The sequence below is a fragment of the Malania oleifera genome, chromosome 8 (genome assembly GCF_029873635.1).
Source record: "Malania oleifera isolate guangnan ecotype guangnan chromosome 8, ASM2987363v1, whole genome shotgun sequence".
Classification (NCBI taxonomy): Eukaryota; Viridiplantae; Streptophyta; class Magnoliopsida; order Santalales; family Ximeniaceae; genus Malania; species Malania oleifera.
The window spans coordinates 99,465,572-99,483,035 of record NC_080424.1 but is presented as its reverse complement, the minus strand read 5'-3'; the positions used below and the strand labels follow the sequence as shown (position 1 = coordinate 99,483,035).

At 36.2% G+C, this 17,464-nt stretch overlaps 1 protein-coding gene across 1 annotated transcript in view; it reads left to right on the top strand.

Moving 5' to 3' along the window:
* Positions 1 to 15,541, top strand: part of LOC131163110 (V-type proton ATPase subunit a2-like) — a 32,897-nt gene extending 17,356 nt beyond the window's left edge. The window contains exons 11-18 of the mRNA XM_058119843.1: positions 11,494 to 11,647; positions 12,382 to 12,542; positions 12,627 to 12,833; positions 13,074 to 13,257; positions 13,350 to 13,433; positions 13,546 to 13,739; positions 14,801 to 14,860; positions 14,947 to 15,541. Coding sequence (XP_057975826.1) covers positions 11,494 to 11,647; positions 12,382 to 12,542; positions 12,627 to 12,833; positions 13,074 to 13,257; positions 13,350 to 13,433; positions 13,546 to 13,739; positions 14,801 to 14,860; positions 14,947 to 15,151 — 1,249 coding nt within the window. The 3' untranslated portion in view covers positions 15,152 to 15,541. The remainder of the gene's footprint in view (positions 1 to 11,493; positions 11,648 to 12,381; positions 12,543 to 12,626; positions 12,834 to 13,073; positions 13,258 to 13,349; positions 13,434 to 13,545; positions 13,740 to 14,800; positions 14,861 to 14,946) is intronic.
* The last annotated feature ends 1,923 nt before the right edge of the window (positions 15,542 to 17,464 follow it).

Genomic DNA, 17,464 nt, shown 5'->3' with positions numbered 1-17,464 from the left:
TTTTTACAGGGCAAACTAAAAATGGAGGGGAATTTTAACACTATGGCTCTAGAGTGACTTTACCAGATATCATGCCAATAATGAATATTATCCCCATTCGTCACTTGAAAGCTGACAAGGTAGGAAAAATATCCCACCCCTTCTTGATGGATTTCCAAACTCCAACACCATGGGCTCCTCACCCAGGTTCAGTGATCCAACCATGATGCTGACAACCACATTTTGAAGCGATGGTTCCTATCCAAAAACTAATTCTTTCTCTTTCATGAATCTCCAAAGCCATTTCCCAAGAAGGGCTTTGTTGAATGCAGAGAGGGATTTGATTCCTAGGATTCCACACCTGATAGGTTGTATATTAGCTCCCTATTTGACAAGATAATGCTTGAATTCCTCCTGGAACTGCTTTTGAATTCCCTCTAACCTTCTAGCAATTAAGCAAGGCATAAGGAAGAGGGACATATATAATAAACCAGGAGATTTGTTATGGTAAGTCTCCTACCTTTAGACAAATCCTTCCAAATCTTTTAATGATGGGGTCCAAACTCCTTTGTCTTTGAATTTAGCTCCAAGAAGGAGACCATGGTAGGAAATTGGGAACCTTCCGGCTTGCAGCCCTAGAGGCTGACGAGGAAAGTCCCTTTAATGCTGACCTCAATTGGAATTGTTATGATTTGATTAAAATGAATGACCTAACATGAAGATAGGTCTCTCCCTCTATTTATAATACAAATTTAAATACATTCTAATGACAATAATACCCTTACTAACTCTCACTAATTAACATACTAACACACTTAGTAATAATAATACTAAAAGACATATATAACCTCTAACACTCCCTCTCAACTTGGAGCATAAATGTCATAAGCCCCTAGCTTGTTACAAATGAATTTAACATGAGCACCCCCCAACACTTCGGTAAACAAATCAGCAAGTTGTTTACCCGATTTCACATAAACAGCTGTAATAATATTTTGCACAAGTTTCTCTCGAAGAAAGTGGCAATCAACTTCAATGTGCTTTGTCCACTCATGAAAGACCGTATTGGAGGCAATATGAAGTGCAGCTTGATTATCACATATCAACTTCATAGGCTAAGAATGCGGGATTCTTCCAACATGTTCTTCAACCAGACAAGTTCACAGGTAGTGTGAGCCATAGCTTTATATTCTAATTCAGCACTTTGACCTTGCCACCACAGTTTGTTTCTTATTTTTCCAAGAAACCAAATTACCACCAACCAAGATACAGTACTTGGTGGTGGATCTCCGATCAGAAGGTGATCCAGCCCAATTTGCATCTATATATCCATGGATATAAGTGTGACCCTGATCACGATATAAAATACCTCTCCCAGGTGCACCTTTGAGATATCTCAAGATGCGAATTGCTGCATCCCAATGACTTATCCTTGGAGAATCTAGAAATTGACTCACAACACTTTTTGCAAAAGATATATTGTTGAGTAATTGTGAGATCAACTTTCTAACAAGTCTCCGGTATTGTCCAGGATTAGGTAGCAAATCACCCATATCCAGTATTAACTTCTTGTTCGGATCTGTGGGTGTATCAACCGTTTTAGATCCCAACAAGACAGTTTTATCTAACAGATCAAGAACATACTTCCTTTATGACACAACAATTCTGATACGAGATCTAGATACTTCTATACCCAAGAAGTATTTCAATGATCCCAAATCTTTGGTTTGAAACTTAGTCTGTAGTAAAAGTTTGGGACTCTGAATACCTTTATCATCATCACCTGTAATAATAATATCATCAACATAAACAACAAAAAGGATCATACTAGATGAAGTATGACAATAAAACATGGAATTATCCACATCACACTGTCAAAGACCAAACTCAAGTACTACAACGCTGAAATAACCAAACCATGCTTTGGGAGATTGTTTAAACCATATAAAGCCTTCTTGAGCCAACGCACTAAGCCTGACTCCCCCTGAGCAACAATCCCAAGTGGTTGCTCCATATAAACCTCCTCCTCAAGGTCACCATGCAAGAAGGAATTTTTCACATCTAATTGATGCAAAGGTCAGTGACAAGTAGTAGCCAAGGAGATGAATAGATGTAAGTTTGGCAACCGGAGAAAAAGTATCAGTATAATCCAAACCATACACCTGAGTGTATCCCTTAGCAACAAAACGGGCCTTTAGACAAGCGACAGAATCATCAAGGTTGACTTTCATAGTGTAAACCCAGTGACAACCAACCATAGACTTGTCAAGAGGAAGAGGTACAAAGTCCCAAGTACCATTGTCATGTAAAGCACTCATCTCTTCAACCATAGCATCCCTCCACCTTGAATGGGCTAAGGCTTCCAAAACAGGTTCAGGAAGGGTAGTAGATAATAAAACAATGACAAAACAATAATAAGGGTGATAGGGAGTCATAAGAAATATAGTTGGAAATGGGGTGTTGAGTACATGTGTGTTTACCTTTCCGAACAGCAGTAGGAGGATCAATATCATGGGAAGTATGATCATCAGACGAGGAAACCAAAGGCGTGGTAGTGGAAGCTAGAGGGGACTTTCTTCCTTGAAGTCGTCATGAATACACTTGCAAATTAGGATGATCAAGGTGATGAAAAGGACTCGAACTACATGGAGACTCAAATGGTTGGTTGGGCAAGGACAGCAACGTAGAATCTGGAAGATTAGGCGAAGGAAGAGACACATTGAGCTTAGAGCCTTAGAAGTGCTCAGTGACTGGGTGTAGTAAGGTGTAGGCTCAAAGAAGGTAACATCGGCAAAAGCAAAAAAGCGATGCAAGACAAGACTTTAACAATGATATCCCTTTTGAGTATATGAGTAGCCCAAAAAGACACATTTTATTGCACGAGGATCCAACTTATCCACCCCAAAAGTTAGTTGATGAACAAAGGACACACATCCAAATATACGAAGAGGAATAGAAAATAAAGGTGAATTAGGAATGAGAATGGAATAGGGAATTTTACCACTAAGAACGAAGGATGGTATTCTATTGATCAGATAACAAGAAGTAAGTACAACATCACTCCAAAACACTTTAGGTACATGCATTTGATAAAGTAAAGTGCAAGTGATTTCAAGAAGATGTCTATTTTTATGCTCTGCAACCATATTTTGTTGAGGAGTATGGGCACAGGATGATTGATGAACAATACCAAACTGAGTGATATAAGTAGTGAATTGTGCACTGAAAAACTCTTTAGTATTATCATTTTGAAGTATTCGAATTGGCAAACCAAATTGAGTCTTTATTTTTGAACAAAAGGCACAAAATACATGAAATAACTCGGAACAATATTTTATTAAATATAACCAAGTCTTTCTTGAATAATCATCCACAAAGGTTACAACGTTCCGGGAACCCAACTTGGACACGACCCTACCAAGACCCCAGACTTTTGAATGAACTAACATAAAAGGGCTTGCAGCCTGTTTATTGACCCAGGAAGCAAAAGAAACACGATGATGTTTTCCTAACTGACAAGACTCACAATTGAGACTAGATGCAGAACTCAAACTAGGAACAAGACATTTTAACTTTTCCAATGAAGGATGACCCAGGTGACAATGAATTTGGAAAGGTGTGGCAGCAGTAGTGCAAGCGGCAGAAGGAGATAGCGGCTTAAAGTGATAGAGTCCACTAGCTTCACGCCCTCCGCCAATCGTCCTCTTCGTCTTCAAATCCTGAATAACCACAGAATCGGGGAAGAATGTTTACTAAACAATTCATGGATTTAGTAATTTTGCTAACGGACATAAGATTGAAAGGAAATTTGGGAATATATAAAATTGAAGGAAGAGAAATAATAGTTACAATCCCAATTTTCTTGACTGTAGTAGTGGATCCATCAGCAAGAGTAACTGTTAGAGGTTATATATGTCTTTTAGTATTATTATTATTATTGAGTGTGTTAATTAGTGAGAGGTAGTAAGGGTATTATTGTCATTAGGGAGACACCTATCTTCAGGTTAGGTCATTCATTTTTAATCAAATCTTAACACGGTATTAGAGCATGATCCTATCTAAACCCTATTTCCCTCAGCTGTTGCCGGAAAACACTATTCCCGTGGCTGTTCTTCCCTAATCCACCCCCATCTCATACTAAATCACAAAACCAACCATATACGCATAATCAGACCCCCTAACGACCCACCCCACAAAACCCCATCGCCATAGAGCCCCCCACGCACCCCCACGAGCCGGCACGTGAGAGCAGTTTTGGCCACTTTTTTTTCATGATATCATGTTCTGATTCCTTCTTTAGACTATATTATCAAGCTGTTAGGCCAGTTTTTTGCTAAAATATTCAACCTTTTTCGACCAGGCACTCACAGTATTCCGTTAATTTCTATTTAGGGTTTGTTAAGGCTTCCTTGTGAGTTTTTTTTGGAGTCGTGACTGCGTTCATATGTTTAGTTGTGAGGCTGTGACAGTGCTATATCCGTCGGTGAGTTGTTCACCTTGTCCGTGGTTGCGTTGGTGCTTCACATGGTTTTTGATTGTTTTGATTATTAATTTTTCTTCTTGTTTTTGGTGTGCTTGCTGGTTGTGAGTGTTGTGGCAGCCATGGTTTTAAATAAAGGCCGCGACCGTTATGTAACGTTTTTTGGGTTATCGATACCATTACACACCGCGAAATCGGTGGGAAGAAAAATCACGGCCGTAGCAACCGTTACGGACCGCGACTGTTACGTAAAGGCCGCTACGGCCGTTATGTAACTGCTACAGGACTGTTACACAAAAAAATTATTTTATTTTTTACCTTTTCTTCTCACTTTTTCCCTCTCTTTCATATACCATTCTCAATATACCAAGTGGCAAGTGGGGGAAAAGATTATACAGAGGATGACGATGACACAAAATTTACTATTTCTTTAAATACGCACAATAGATGCATTAATTAACAATTTGAAAATACTAACTTATTAGGAAAATATTTTATTTTGATAATATTAGTAATGTGATATTTATGTTCTATATTTTTCAACTTCAACCTTCTTTCTTTGCTATCTATTTTATATTTGAATTATTCGTATGTCTTATGTGTCTAATAGATTAATGAAGTGTATAATGTACTTTGTTTTATTAATTAATTTAGCACACATAAGAATTTATCACAGATAAGAACAATGAGAAGTATAAATATGCACACACACATAATTTTTCTATCAATGGTGGTTTAAAACAAATGTAAACTTGTTGCCCTTACCAAATAACTTAGTTACTCGAACTAAAGGATCCAAAATACACTAAAACTCTTTCTAAGAAGGGTTAAAAGCTTAAAACATGCAAATACACTAATATGCACAAGGTTGTGCGTGCTTCAAAAAAATTCACAGCCGTTACACCCGCTTCCTATTATGTAACATCCGCTACTTCCGCTTCCCGTTACACTCGTTACTGTTACGTTACGCTACCTGCCACCGCGATTTAAAACCATGGTGGCAGCGCTATATCCATTGGTGAGTTGTTCACCTCGTCCATATGTGTCGGTGGTTCACATAGATTGTGATTGTCCCAATTAGTTTTGATTGTTCTTCTTGTTTTTGGTGTGATTGCTGATTTGTAAGTGTTGGAATGGAATCTATGAATCCCAAAAATTTGTTCCCTACATCGTTGCCGCAAATAACGACTCAAAAGTTGGATGGAAAGAACTATGTTCAATAGTTTAAAGCTATTCAAATTTATTTAGCAAGATTAGGGAAATCTGACCACTTGCTCCAACCTAAATCTTTTGATGAGAAGAGAAAAGACATGTGGGTTCAGGGAAGATGCCTTAATTGTTTCCCCTTTATGGAATTCGATGGAGCCACAGATTGCACGGATGTGTATGCATCTAGATATGTGCAAGGAGATTTGGGATTATGTCAAACTTCTATACGTATTATGATTTATCCCAGGAGTACTTTCAGTTACAACAAGTAGATAAGAGCATTGTAGATTATTTTGTAGAGATGTTAGATTACCACTTTACCTAAAAGCTAGCTATTAGGTTGTGGGCTAATAATGTATATCAAGCTTTAACACTCCCCTACATGTGTAGTCTGACAGCACGTGGAGAGATAAACACGCAATAAAAATAATTTTCTAAACATAATACAATAAACGTGGGCAAGGAGACTTGAACCCAGGACTTCCTAGTAACCTGCTATGATACCATGTTAGATTACCACTTTACCTAAAAGCTAAAGATATTAGGTTGTGGGCTAACAATGTATATCAAGCTTTAACAGTATCACAAGGTAAATTTGCAGAATATTGAAGAGTCAAGAAAAAGCAAGGTATACCTGTGATATGATCTGTGGCAACGGAGTCTATGACCCAAGGACTAGGACAAGGAGTACTGGATGACAGACATACTGTGTGATTACTTGTTTGGGCAAGAGATGCAACGGGAAGAGAAGCTTGTTGTGACACTTGATACTACTGGAACTTGGAATACTCTTACTCTAACATAGAGATAGTGCATTGCCCCCCACTCGACCCCAAAGGTGAGGAGTTGGTGGTGGCTGCAATGGCTGCCCCCAAAGGTGTGAAGTCAATGGTGGCTGCATTGGCAACATGTGAAGGTCTGTTGTGAAGATCCCAACACTGCTCAATAGTATGATTATTCCATCCATAATGAGTGCGCGTTGTTAGGAGTACCTCTGTCTCGTCTATCTCTACCGCTATGACTACTTGAACCACTGCGATAGCTTTTGTAGTTGTTTGGTAGAGAACTAGAATCCCTTTGTGCAGCAAAGGCTATCCTCTCAGAGCCAGATGCACGAGCAGGAGAATGCGTGCTAAGGGAAGCACAAAGGACATGAGAATAGACATCAGCAAATGATGGCAGCTTGACACTACTGAGTATTTGGAGCTGAACTGCCTTAAACTCAGGTCTTAAGCCCGCTAGACCATGAAGAACTATCATTTGCTTCCTCTCCTTTTGCATCTCTCGAATGTCGGCAATTATAGGTTGCACGATGTTAAGCTCCTCATAAATACGCTTCATCTCTCCAAAATAATTTGCAATGCTCCTATCTCCTTGTTGTAACTTAAAGTACTCCAGGGATAAATCACATGTACGTATAATGTTATCGGAGTATAGAAGTTTGACATAATCCCAAATCTCCTTGCACGTATCTAGATGCATACACATCCGTGCAATATGTGGCTCCTTTGAACTCCATGGGAAACAATCAACACATCTTCCTGAACTCACACATCTTTTGTCTTCTCATCAGAAGAACCAGATTGGAGTAAGTGGTCATATTTCCCTAATCCTGCTAAATAAACCCTAACAGCTTTAGACCATTAAACATAGGTCTTTCCATCCAACTTTTGAGTTGTTATTTTTGGTAGTGATGTAGGAAACAAATTTTTGGGATTTATAGATTCTATCACAACACTCACAAATCAGCAATCATAAAAAACAAGAAGAACAATCAAAACTAATCGGGACATTCACAAACTATGTGAAGTACCGACACAACAACAGACGAGGTGAACAACTCACAAATGGATATAGCACTGTGAGATCACTCACAAATCAGCAACCACACCAAAAACAAGAAGAACAATCAATAATCGGAACAATCACAAACCATGTGAAGCACTAAAGCAACTATGGACAAGGTGAACAACTCACCAACGGATATAGAACTGCCACAGCCTCACAATTGAACATACGAATGCTGCCATGGCTCCAAAAAACTCACAAGGAAGCCTTCACAAACCCTTAACAAAAGCGGAATACCATGAGTGCATGGTCGAAAAAGGTTGAATTTTTTAGCTAAAAATTGGCCCAACAAATTGATAATATAGTCTAAAGAAGGAATCAGAGCATGGTAGAAGGGGGGAAAAAAGAGAGGAGAAAAGTGGCCAAAACTTCACTCACATGCCGGCGATGGGGTTTTGTGTGGTGGGTTTTTTTTGGGGGGGGGGGGGGGGGGGTTCTTATTACAAGTATATGGTTGGTTTTGTGACTTAGTATGGGATGGAGGTGGATTAGGGAAGAATAGCCGTGGGAATTGTGTTTTCCGGTGACGGCTGAGGGAATAGGGTTTAGATAGGATCATGCTTTGATACTATGTTAAGATTTGATTAAAATGAATGACCTAACTTGAAGATAGGTCTCTCCCTCTATTTATAATACAAATTTAAATACATTCTAATGACAATAATACCCTTTTTAACACTCACTAATTAACATACTAACACATTCAATAATAATAATACTAAAAGACATATATGACCTCTATCAGGAATGAATTCATTTTTTCCTAAAAATTCTCCTTTAGTCCAGAGACTGCTTCAAACTCAAGAAGAATGCATGTAAGATAAAGGATTTGCTGCAGATGCTCTTCACAAAAAAGATGGTATTGTTTGCAAAAAAGAGATGGAAAAGTTCGATTTCACTCCCATTCAATCCAATACTGAAACTTTAGAAGGCCTCTAAAGCTTTATTGAACATGAGACTTATCACTTCCATAACCAAAATAAACACTAAGGGTATGAGGGGATCACCCTGACTTGTTGAAGAACAACAGAAGCCTGATGGGCAGTCATTGATAAACACTGAAAAATTGGGGTTGAAATGCATTGTTGGATCCACCTACACTGAAGACCTCCAAAAGCCATTCCTTTTTTAGAATGTGAAGGAGAATAGTTCAGTTAACATGATCAAAAGCCTTATCCATGCCTAGCTTACAGACCACTCCCCCCCCCCTCTCTCATGTCCTTTGTATAAGCATCCATAACTTCATTAGCAACCAGGGCTGAATTGATAAAGATTATGGGATCCCTGAGGGTGAGCGCATGCTAGAAATGCATGCTGTTGCTAGTATGGGATTGCTTTCTTCAGCTCCTTAGCAAGGACTTTAGATAGGATCTTATGGACGCTACAAAGCAGACTAATAGGGCGGAAGTCCTTAACTTTGCAAGCCCCAATTTTTTTGGGGACTAGCATAACAAATGTGGAGATGTGCTGCTAACTAATCTGCCGCTTATGGAAAGATCATAAAAATTTCAGAGTGTCTTGCTTAAGGAGTCCCCAGTTTGCTTGAAAAAGAAAAAGGGCTGTAATGAAACTGTCAGGGCCAGGTGCTTTATCTCCATTAGAATCTTTAAGGGCTTAATAGATTCACACATTGAAGGGCTTTTCAAGCCACTGAATTCCACCCCCCCCCCCCCCCCCCAGGCGGAAATTTCAAATCTGGTCAAAGTGTTGAATCTGTGACGCACATTTACTATTCAGTGGAAGAATGTTCTGATCCTCCTCCTTATGCCATAAAGCTCTGGATTTTTTTTTTTCGTTTCCAAGTGATTTTTTTCCATGCAAATAGCATCAGCAAGCTCTTTTCTAAGTCAAAGTCTTCTTTCCTTACTCTCGACATTGAGGCCTTGAGCAAGTTCCTTAACATCTATATGGATGCTCCCATTCAACCTTTTCAAATAACCCTAAGCAACTTCCACATTTTGCCAGTTTCCACTCTCATCTTAAGCAACACATCCCTGCCACTGTTCTTCCTATTATCTATACAATAGACATTTTTAACATAAAATCAATCTATAGTTTATATGTTTTTAAATATTGACATTCCATAATCAACTCAATGCATTTTAATATAAATTTAAATAGTGAAAAAGATAATCTCTTTTTAAAATGTCAATCTCAGAATAATCAACATTCCATCATACGTTAAAATATTTATTCTCTTAGAATATTTATTCTCTTTGTATGATTAAAAAGTTAAAGGTGACAGCCCTCGTCAACATGAGAAAATTCCAGTGAAGTTGCGATTAGACAGTTGTGAAACAGGTGTATTAGTAGGTTGGACTGATATAGGCATATGTAATAAGAATATTCAAAAGGGGTGCATAAATATAATATTTATTGTATGACAGCTATATATAATTGCCAGTATTTTGAAAAAATTAAAGGTATTTTTCCAAGCACAATGTTGTTCTTCACTCTTATTGCATTTGTACTTTTATGTATAATATAGATTTTCACAATGAGAATGAGAGATGTAATTGTGATTATTCAGAATTCCTCTTTATCTAATTTTGAACGAAAGAGAATTTTAAGGCATGAATTACAAATAGAATTAAGTTGATTTGAGTTCAACTAATATCATTGTCCCATTTATTTTGGCACCAAAATAAAATAAATCTGAAAGCAAAAACATTTTTGAACATAATACGAATTTGTTTAGAATCGAAAGCATGCCCAATCAAGGCTTGTCCATGCCCAATCCAATGGGCAAATCTTCTATCCGCCCCCACATATATAATCCATCCATGTATGAAGATATTAATTTTTAGGAGATGTCTGTAGGCCAGCATATTGTTTTCCTATTATTATTTTATTGCAATTTTATTAGTTGATTTTTTTTTTTTTAATTTAAATTGTAGATTTGGATTGTACACTTTGTAGTACTAAAATATTTGGAGGAATATTTTGCTGCTTTCTTACTTGTTATTCTTATCAAAATTTCATGGTTCAAATATGACTTTTTAGTTTGATAGTTTTTTTATTGGAAGATATCCTTTCATGCATGATACAAATTCATCTTACATGAGATACTGGAAATTGATAACAATATCGCCATAGCCATGGGTAGACATTAATAGTCATTCGTATGTCAAATATAAAATATTGTACTTAGGGTATGCCCAAATAAAGATACCTTTGTTTAAAAAAATTTAAAAATAAATATTTATTTTAAAAGAATATATCACTTAGAGTAGACCCATTTAAAAATAATTTTGTATAAAGTAACATAGAATAATAAAGATTTTATTAAAAAAAAAAACATAGCAAAATAAGTATAATTTTGTCAAATATTTAAGATAGGCGCACATTAATGCAATTTTGTAAAAACTAATGCAAAGAATAAGAATATTTTGGCCAAACACAATGTTTAGGCCTTTAAGACATACTTTTGTATGTGGTATGGATTTTTTGTGGAAGTTGAAAAAAATTTTGTTTGGGAAGACTTGAAAACCAAGAAATAATTTCATTGAGAGAAATATATTCTGCAATGGGTTCTTGCTACTAGCGAGGAATAACTGTTAAACGAGGTTTTACAAAACTATGCAATGAAATGATGCTAAGATGAAGCCATGCTATATCAACAACATACAGACTCGAAAGATGTGCATATTGATAATATGGTACATGTAAGAAGCCTGAGTAGCAGCATAGTTTTATTGGCAGTATTGCTGATCATATCAAAGTAAACCAATGTATTTTTCTTTTCAAACCTGATGTTGATGGATCTCATTTTGTAAAAAGACCACTGTTTAATTGTTTACCTTTTTCACTACAGGCTGTTCATATCTTGAGCAGTACATGAGGCAGTAGTCCTTGCAGAGTTAATCTCCATTAAGCCCCGTGGAATTTGTTTATTCATACATTACTTGACCAGTTTAGTCATCTTTTTCCAAATAGTCTTCTTATAGAAGTATTTAACAGATGTGATATTTTTGCAGGGTAGCCAAATACCAGGAAGCTAATCCTGGTGTATACACAGTTGTTACATTCCCCTTCTTATTTGCTGTAATGTTTGGTGATTGGGGTCATGGTATATGCTTGTTACTTGCAACACTATATTTCATAATAAGGGAGAAGAAATTTTCCAGTCAGGTAATTGCCACACATAGCTGCTTGGTGATTGATTCTGACTTGTAAGCTCTGCAATTTCTATTTTTGGAAACATCATTCAGTTCAATTCTCAAGTTCATGTGGAGTGTGGACTTAGTTATCTCTTTCACTTTCTCGATCTCTGTAGTTCCTTGTTGCATTTTGTGTAATTCTTTAAATTGTTCTTCTCAACATCTATTGTTAAAAATGATTTCACTGATATGGACGTTCTTATGTTCTGCAATATGAGCATAAGGTTTATGTGTGGAAGACTAAAAAAAACTCATTGTGGTTTTTCACCTTGCAACCTGTCATGGACTTAAATGGAGGAAGATCTATGTAGAAATCTTGAGGATAGTATGGTCAGAGAATTGTCTTGCCTAACTCATGTACCTATAACTGCTAATATGGTATAAAATCATGATAAGTAGCACAAGTGAATGTGGGACACAGTTAGAAGCAAACCTTGATGATGAAATCAAAGCAAGAGAAAATATGGGTATGCACATTGATATATGGCCCCTTAAATTTTTTTTATGGTCATTGATAACATGCCCGTCCCTATTGGCTATCAATTTTCTGAAAAAACAATGCCTGTGTGCAAATATAATAGTGGGTGAAATTATATGCAGATTTTCACATACATTTGATTTGATTAATCATCTTTCTGTTTCTTGCACTTTTCTATTATTTTTGTCAATATATAAATTTATCCTATTTGATTTTGTTGATAACAGAAGCTTGGAGACATCATGGAGATGACATTTGGTGGCCGTTATGTTATTTTGATGATGGCAGTTTTCTCAATATACACAGGATTGATATACAATGAATTCTTTTCAGTCCCATTCGAACTATTTGGCCCCTCTGCCTATGATTGCCGTGACCCTTCCTGCAGGTGATAGACAAGATATGTAGAGTTGTTCGCTTGTATCATATTTTCCTCAATTGTAAACTTTACTCATTTTTATATTCTTTTCAGGGATGCTTTTACAGTGGGCTTAATCAAGGTGCGTGCCACATATCCCTTCGGTGTGGATCCTAAGTGGCACGGTACCCGCAGTGAGTTACCATTCCTTAACTCATTGAAGATGAAGATGTCGATCCTACTTGGAGTAGCCCAGATGAACCTTGGAATCATATTGAGCTATTTCAATGCAAAGTTCTTTGGAAATAACATTAATATCTGGTACTCTATAATGCTCAGCTGGATCCTTCCATGCATGCATTTATGCTGAGCTCCTTTTTCCATTAATTATTCATGTTTTCTCTAAAATTATTCTTAAGCTATTGTCATCATTGACCTCTCTATTTATTGTGTGTGTTGAACATGTGCGATATGATGTTGTATTGTGTGTTCTAATGTAATATTAGTAAGTTGGGCAGTACAGAGTATCAATTTATAATAAGCGTTGATGCATTGTTTCAGGTACCAATTTGTTCCACAGATGATATTTCTAAACAGCCTATTTGGCTACCTCTCACTACTAATAATTGTGAAATGGTGCACGGGTTCACAAGCTGATCTGTATCATGTAATGATATACATGTTCCTGAGTCCTACTGATGATCTGGGTGAAAATCAGCTTTTTGTTGGCCAGAAAATACTTCAGGTTTAATCTCTTTATAGCTCATCCGTGAATTTTTCTCCAGCAATACAATATACTGGAACAATTTCAAACCATTCACTCTGTTCCATTACCAGCTTATGTTGTTAGTTCTGGCCCTTGTTGCTGTACCATGGATGTTGTTTCCCAAGCCTTTTCTTTTGAAGAAGCAACATGAAGAAGTATGGTCAATTTTTTTTTTTTTTTTTTTCTGAATTCAATTGATTGAAATGCAAATATTCTTTTGAATTTTGATCTTCTTCCTTGTCTTCCTGTACCTTAATGTTTTTCCAGAGGCACCAAGGTCAATCCTATGCATTGCTTCACAGCACTGCTGACTCATTTGAAATGGAGGTGGATCCTGAGCTGCATAGTCATGAGGAATTTGAATTCAGTGAAGTTTTTGTACACCAACTTATACACACAATAGAGTTCGTTCTGGGAGCAGTTTCAAATACGGCTTCATATCTGCGTTTATGGGCCCTCAGGTAGGTTGACAGCTACTTCACAATTTTATACAAAAATGCTACAACTGTTGGAATCTATACGACTAGAATGGGGATTCCCCATCCCACAGTGACATTTGGCCTGGTTTTTTAATGTCCTAAGATTCCCCTACATCAACTTTTAATTCCTTAGACAAAAAAAGAGTTAACAGTCCTAAAGCTGTCGAGTATGCACAAAGCACAAGTCAATTTCTAGTATTAATAACATCCGTAGAGTGTCAAGTTTGGATTATTTTCGGAAGTAGATACAATAGGTTAAGGAATTACTGATACGCATGCTATCATTTACATTATATACATGCTATTGAAAGTTTTGTGTGCATAAAAATCTTTCTCTTATTCAATTACAAAGTATATGAGGAGTACAGTCTATTCAAATTCTGATATATAAATTTATCTTCAAAAATAATTTGTTAGTTTGTCAAAGTGGGGCAAGCATCCTAGAAAGTACCACATTCTTTTTAGTCAGTCAACTAATATATAGCAGGAGCAAAGGCATGCCCTGAACTAATGGTAAGGGAGTAGCATCCTATTCTGGAAGATACAAGTTCAACTCATGAAAACAGCCTCTCCAAATGCAGGGGCAAGGTTGTGTATGTCATGCCCTACCCAGACTCCAGGTATGGCTCGGGAGCCTTGTGCTCCAAGTGTTACAACTAACATGGCAAGAACATTTGAAGGATGGGGTTTGGGTTTGATTAAATTCTGCAGCTTTGAAGGTGCTGAAACTGGAGCAAAGCGACCATCCACTTGTTAAATGACATATTTTAACTGCTAAATTTGTCTTCCGGGATATTTATAATTTCTAAATGATTTATTTCAATCTTACAATGCATAAAAAAAAAAAAAAAATTATTGACTTGATTGTTTTCCATAGAAATTGCAGAAAAATATTTTGTAAGGGAATTATAATCTGTCCCTTTGTATGTCTGTCATCCGTTCTCTTTTGTCATGGTGTATATGTGACATGTAGGCATGGTATTTCATTTAGTTGGTTATTTAATTTTGATAACGTTGTTGGTTTGGTTTTTGGCTTTGTTCAGTCTTGCCCATTCCGAGTTGTCAAGTGTATTCTACGAAAAAGTTCTACTTCTTGCCTGGGGGTAAGTTTTTGTGTCAGCATTATTTTGCTGAAGAGGATATGACTTGGTATGTTTGTGAAAGCTTAGTTTCTTGCTAATGACTGCAGATTCAACAATATTCTTATCCTCATTGTTGGTATAATCGTATTCATTTTTGCGACTGTTGGTGTGCTGCTGGTGATGGAAACCTTGAGTGCCTTCCTGCATGCTCTGCGGCTTCACTGGGTGGAGTTCCAGAACAAGTTCTATGAGGGAGATGGCTACAAATTTTACCCATTCTCGTTTTCATTACTTGGTGAAGAGGATGAATGATATGCTGGCAAAGCCTAGTTGCAAGGTAGAACATTGAAAATAATATACATAGAAAATGAAATAGATAACATTAAATTTGTTCTCGCACGGATAGTTCAATTCTTTCATTGGTATATATATATATATATATATATATATATATATATATATTCAATACCCTGCCCCTCTCATTTATCATTAGGGTTCCCTTGTGTCTTAGTTTTTTCTTTTTCTTGGGGAAAAGGGTTTGGTGACGGTGATGGAAATTTGTAGTTATTGTTGTATTAGTCCTATGAAGGCGAGTATTTGTAAGTGCCTACTTAATGGTTTCAAGAAGGTGCTACATTGTGTACGTTTTAAATATATTTTGCTCTATTGTAATGAAATCCGGACTTATGTTTGATGGTTCACTTTTATGGCATATCTTATGTTTGAGTATTTTAAATTTTGGACAAATCTTAGTATATGATTGTATTACATTTTGTCTACATACACATTTAAATTGAGAGTTAAAAATTCCTGCATTTTAACACAATCTACAGTTAAAAGGACATGTCTATTATATCCTTATTAATTTTGTTGGGGGGGGGGGGGGAGGGGAGGCACAAATGCCTCACACAAAACTTAAAACTAAAAGAATGATTTTTTTTTTCTTTTTTTTTTTTGGCTAGAGACAAATGTTGCTAAATGATGAAAAATCTTCTCCACTATACTTTTCTCTTATATTCTTATTATTTGCAAAAAATTATAAATGCTTCACCAAAAAATTGAGTCTTGAGTAAATAATTGGCTGGGTGAGGTAGTCAAACTGATGTCCTATTGCTGGTGAGCTTAGTCAAATATGACCTATTTCTATTTCTGTAGTTGTTTATGCTTCATTGTTTGTTTTTGTCAACATTTGATTGTAGTTTTAGGATCAATAAGAAATTTACACGAAAAATCTACAAGTGTCACTTGGGTTAGGCTAACTCAAAAGATTCAAAACCTATGATTTGGGCATTTTGATCCTATATATATATATGGGGATAGGCAAGAAAAATTGAAAAACCAAACTAAACTGCAAAACCGAACCAAATCGATCCGAAAAATCAATTAACCATTTTTTTGGTTTGAACTTTTTTATATTTTTTCAGTATTTGATTCAATTTCGATTTGGTCCATTCAAAAACCACAATTATCCAAATTGAATTGATATACTATAAATATATTTTAAAAATACTTATTATATATAATATTATATAAAAATTTTGATGGTTTAAATTTTAAAAAATTGTATTGATCTAATATTCATGCCCAAAAACATGGATATTAGTCCAAAAACAGGTTAATTGAATTTCAATTAACCATTTTAGATTGTTCGGTTTCAGTTTGCTTGCATTTTCTAGTAAATTGAAACTTTAGTTCAGTTAATGATTCAAGGATAATTGTTCAGTTAACCGAACCATGTCAACCCATATATATATATATATATATATATATATATATATATATATATATATATATAATTGCCCTTGCTTAACATGTAGAGACCCGAAGAATTATAGTAATTAAATAATAAAGAAAGGAGAGAAAATGAATTTTAAAAAGGGATTTCAGCAGGGTCTCGTCGATGAGTGAAGAAGTGCTTGTCGACGAGCAGCGCTCCTAGGCTCATCGATGGGAACACGCATCTCGTCGATGAGAACTTACCGCGAGATTATTTTCTAGGGTCAGGAACTCGTTAACAAGGAGTAAGTATTCGTCGATGAGCTATCTTCAAGGACTCGTCGACGAGGTGACGTGTCTCGTTGACGAGTCTCAATTCTATAAATATAACTACTCCGGATTTTTAGCGTTAAAATTTTCAGGAAAACCCTCCCTCTCTCTCTCTCTCTCTCTCCTACGTCTCTCTCACCTTCTCTCTTCGATTCCGGCTCCGTTCTTCGCCAGTTCAATGATCCAAAGTTGTCACGTTACTCCTGAGAAGATTCTCTACAAATCTACTGAAGTGATTTGTTGGTTAGGCTAACTTGGACACCATCCCAAAATTTGGGTAAGTTGATTATTTCAAGTTTTATTAAGCAATTTGGTATTTTTGGACTGAGGAAAGGTATTAGATGAGTTTATACTAAAGGTTTGTTGGGGGAAATGTAAATTTCAGGGTGTTGAGTTAGGAACACCACAGGTGTAATTTTGGAGTAATTTGTGGGCTTTTCAATAAGTCAAGTAAGAGGATAAATTAAGTTAGTAATTTCATGAAATTATTTATTATTATTCAACTTTTACTTTTAGAAAAATTATGTATGTTATAAAACTGAGTTTGGAAATACTATTGTTAACAGGAAAATGATTTTA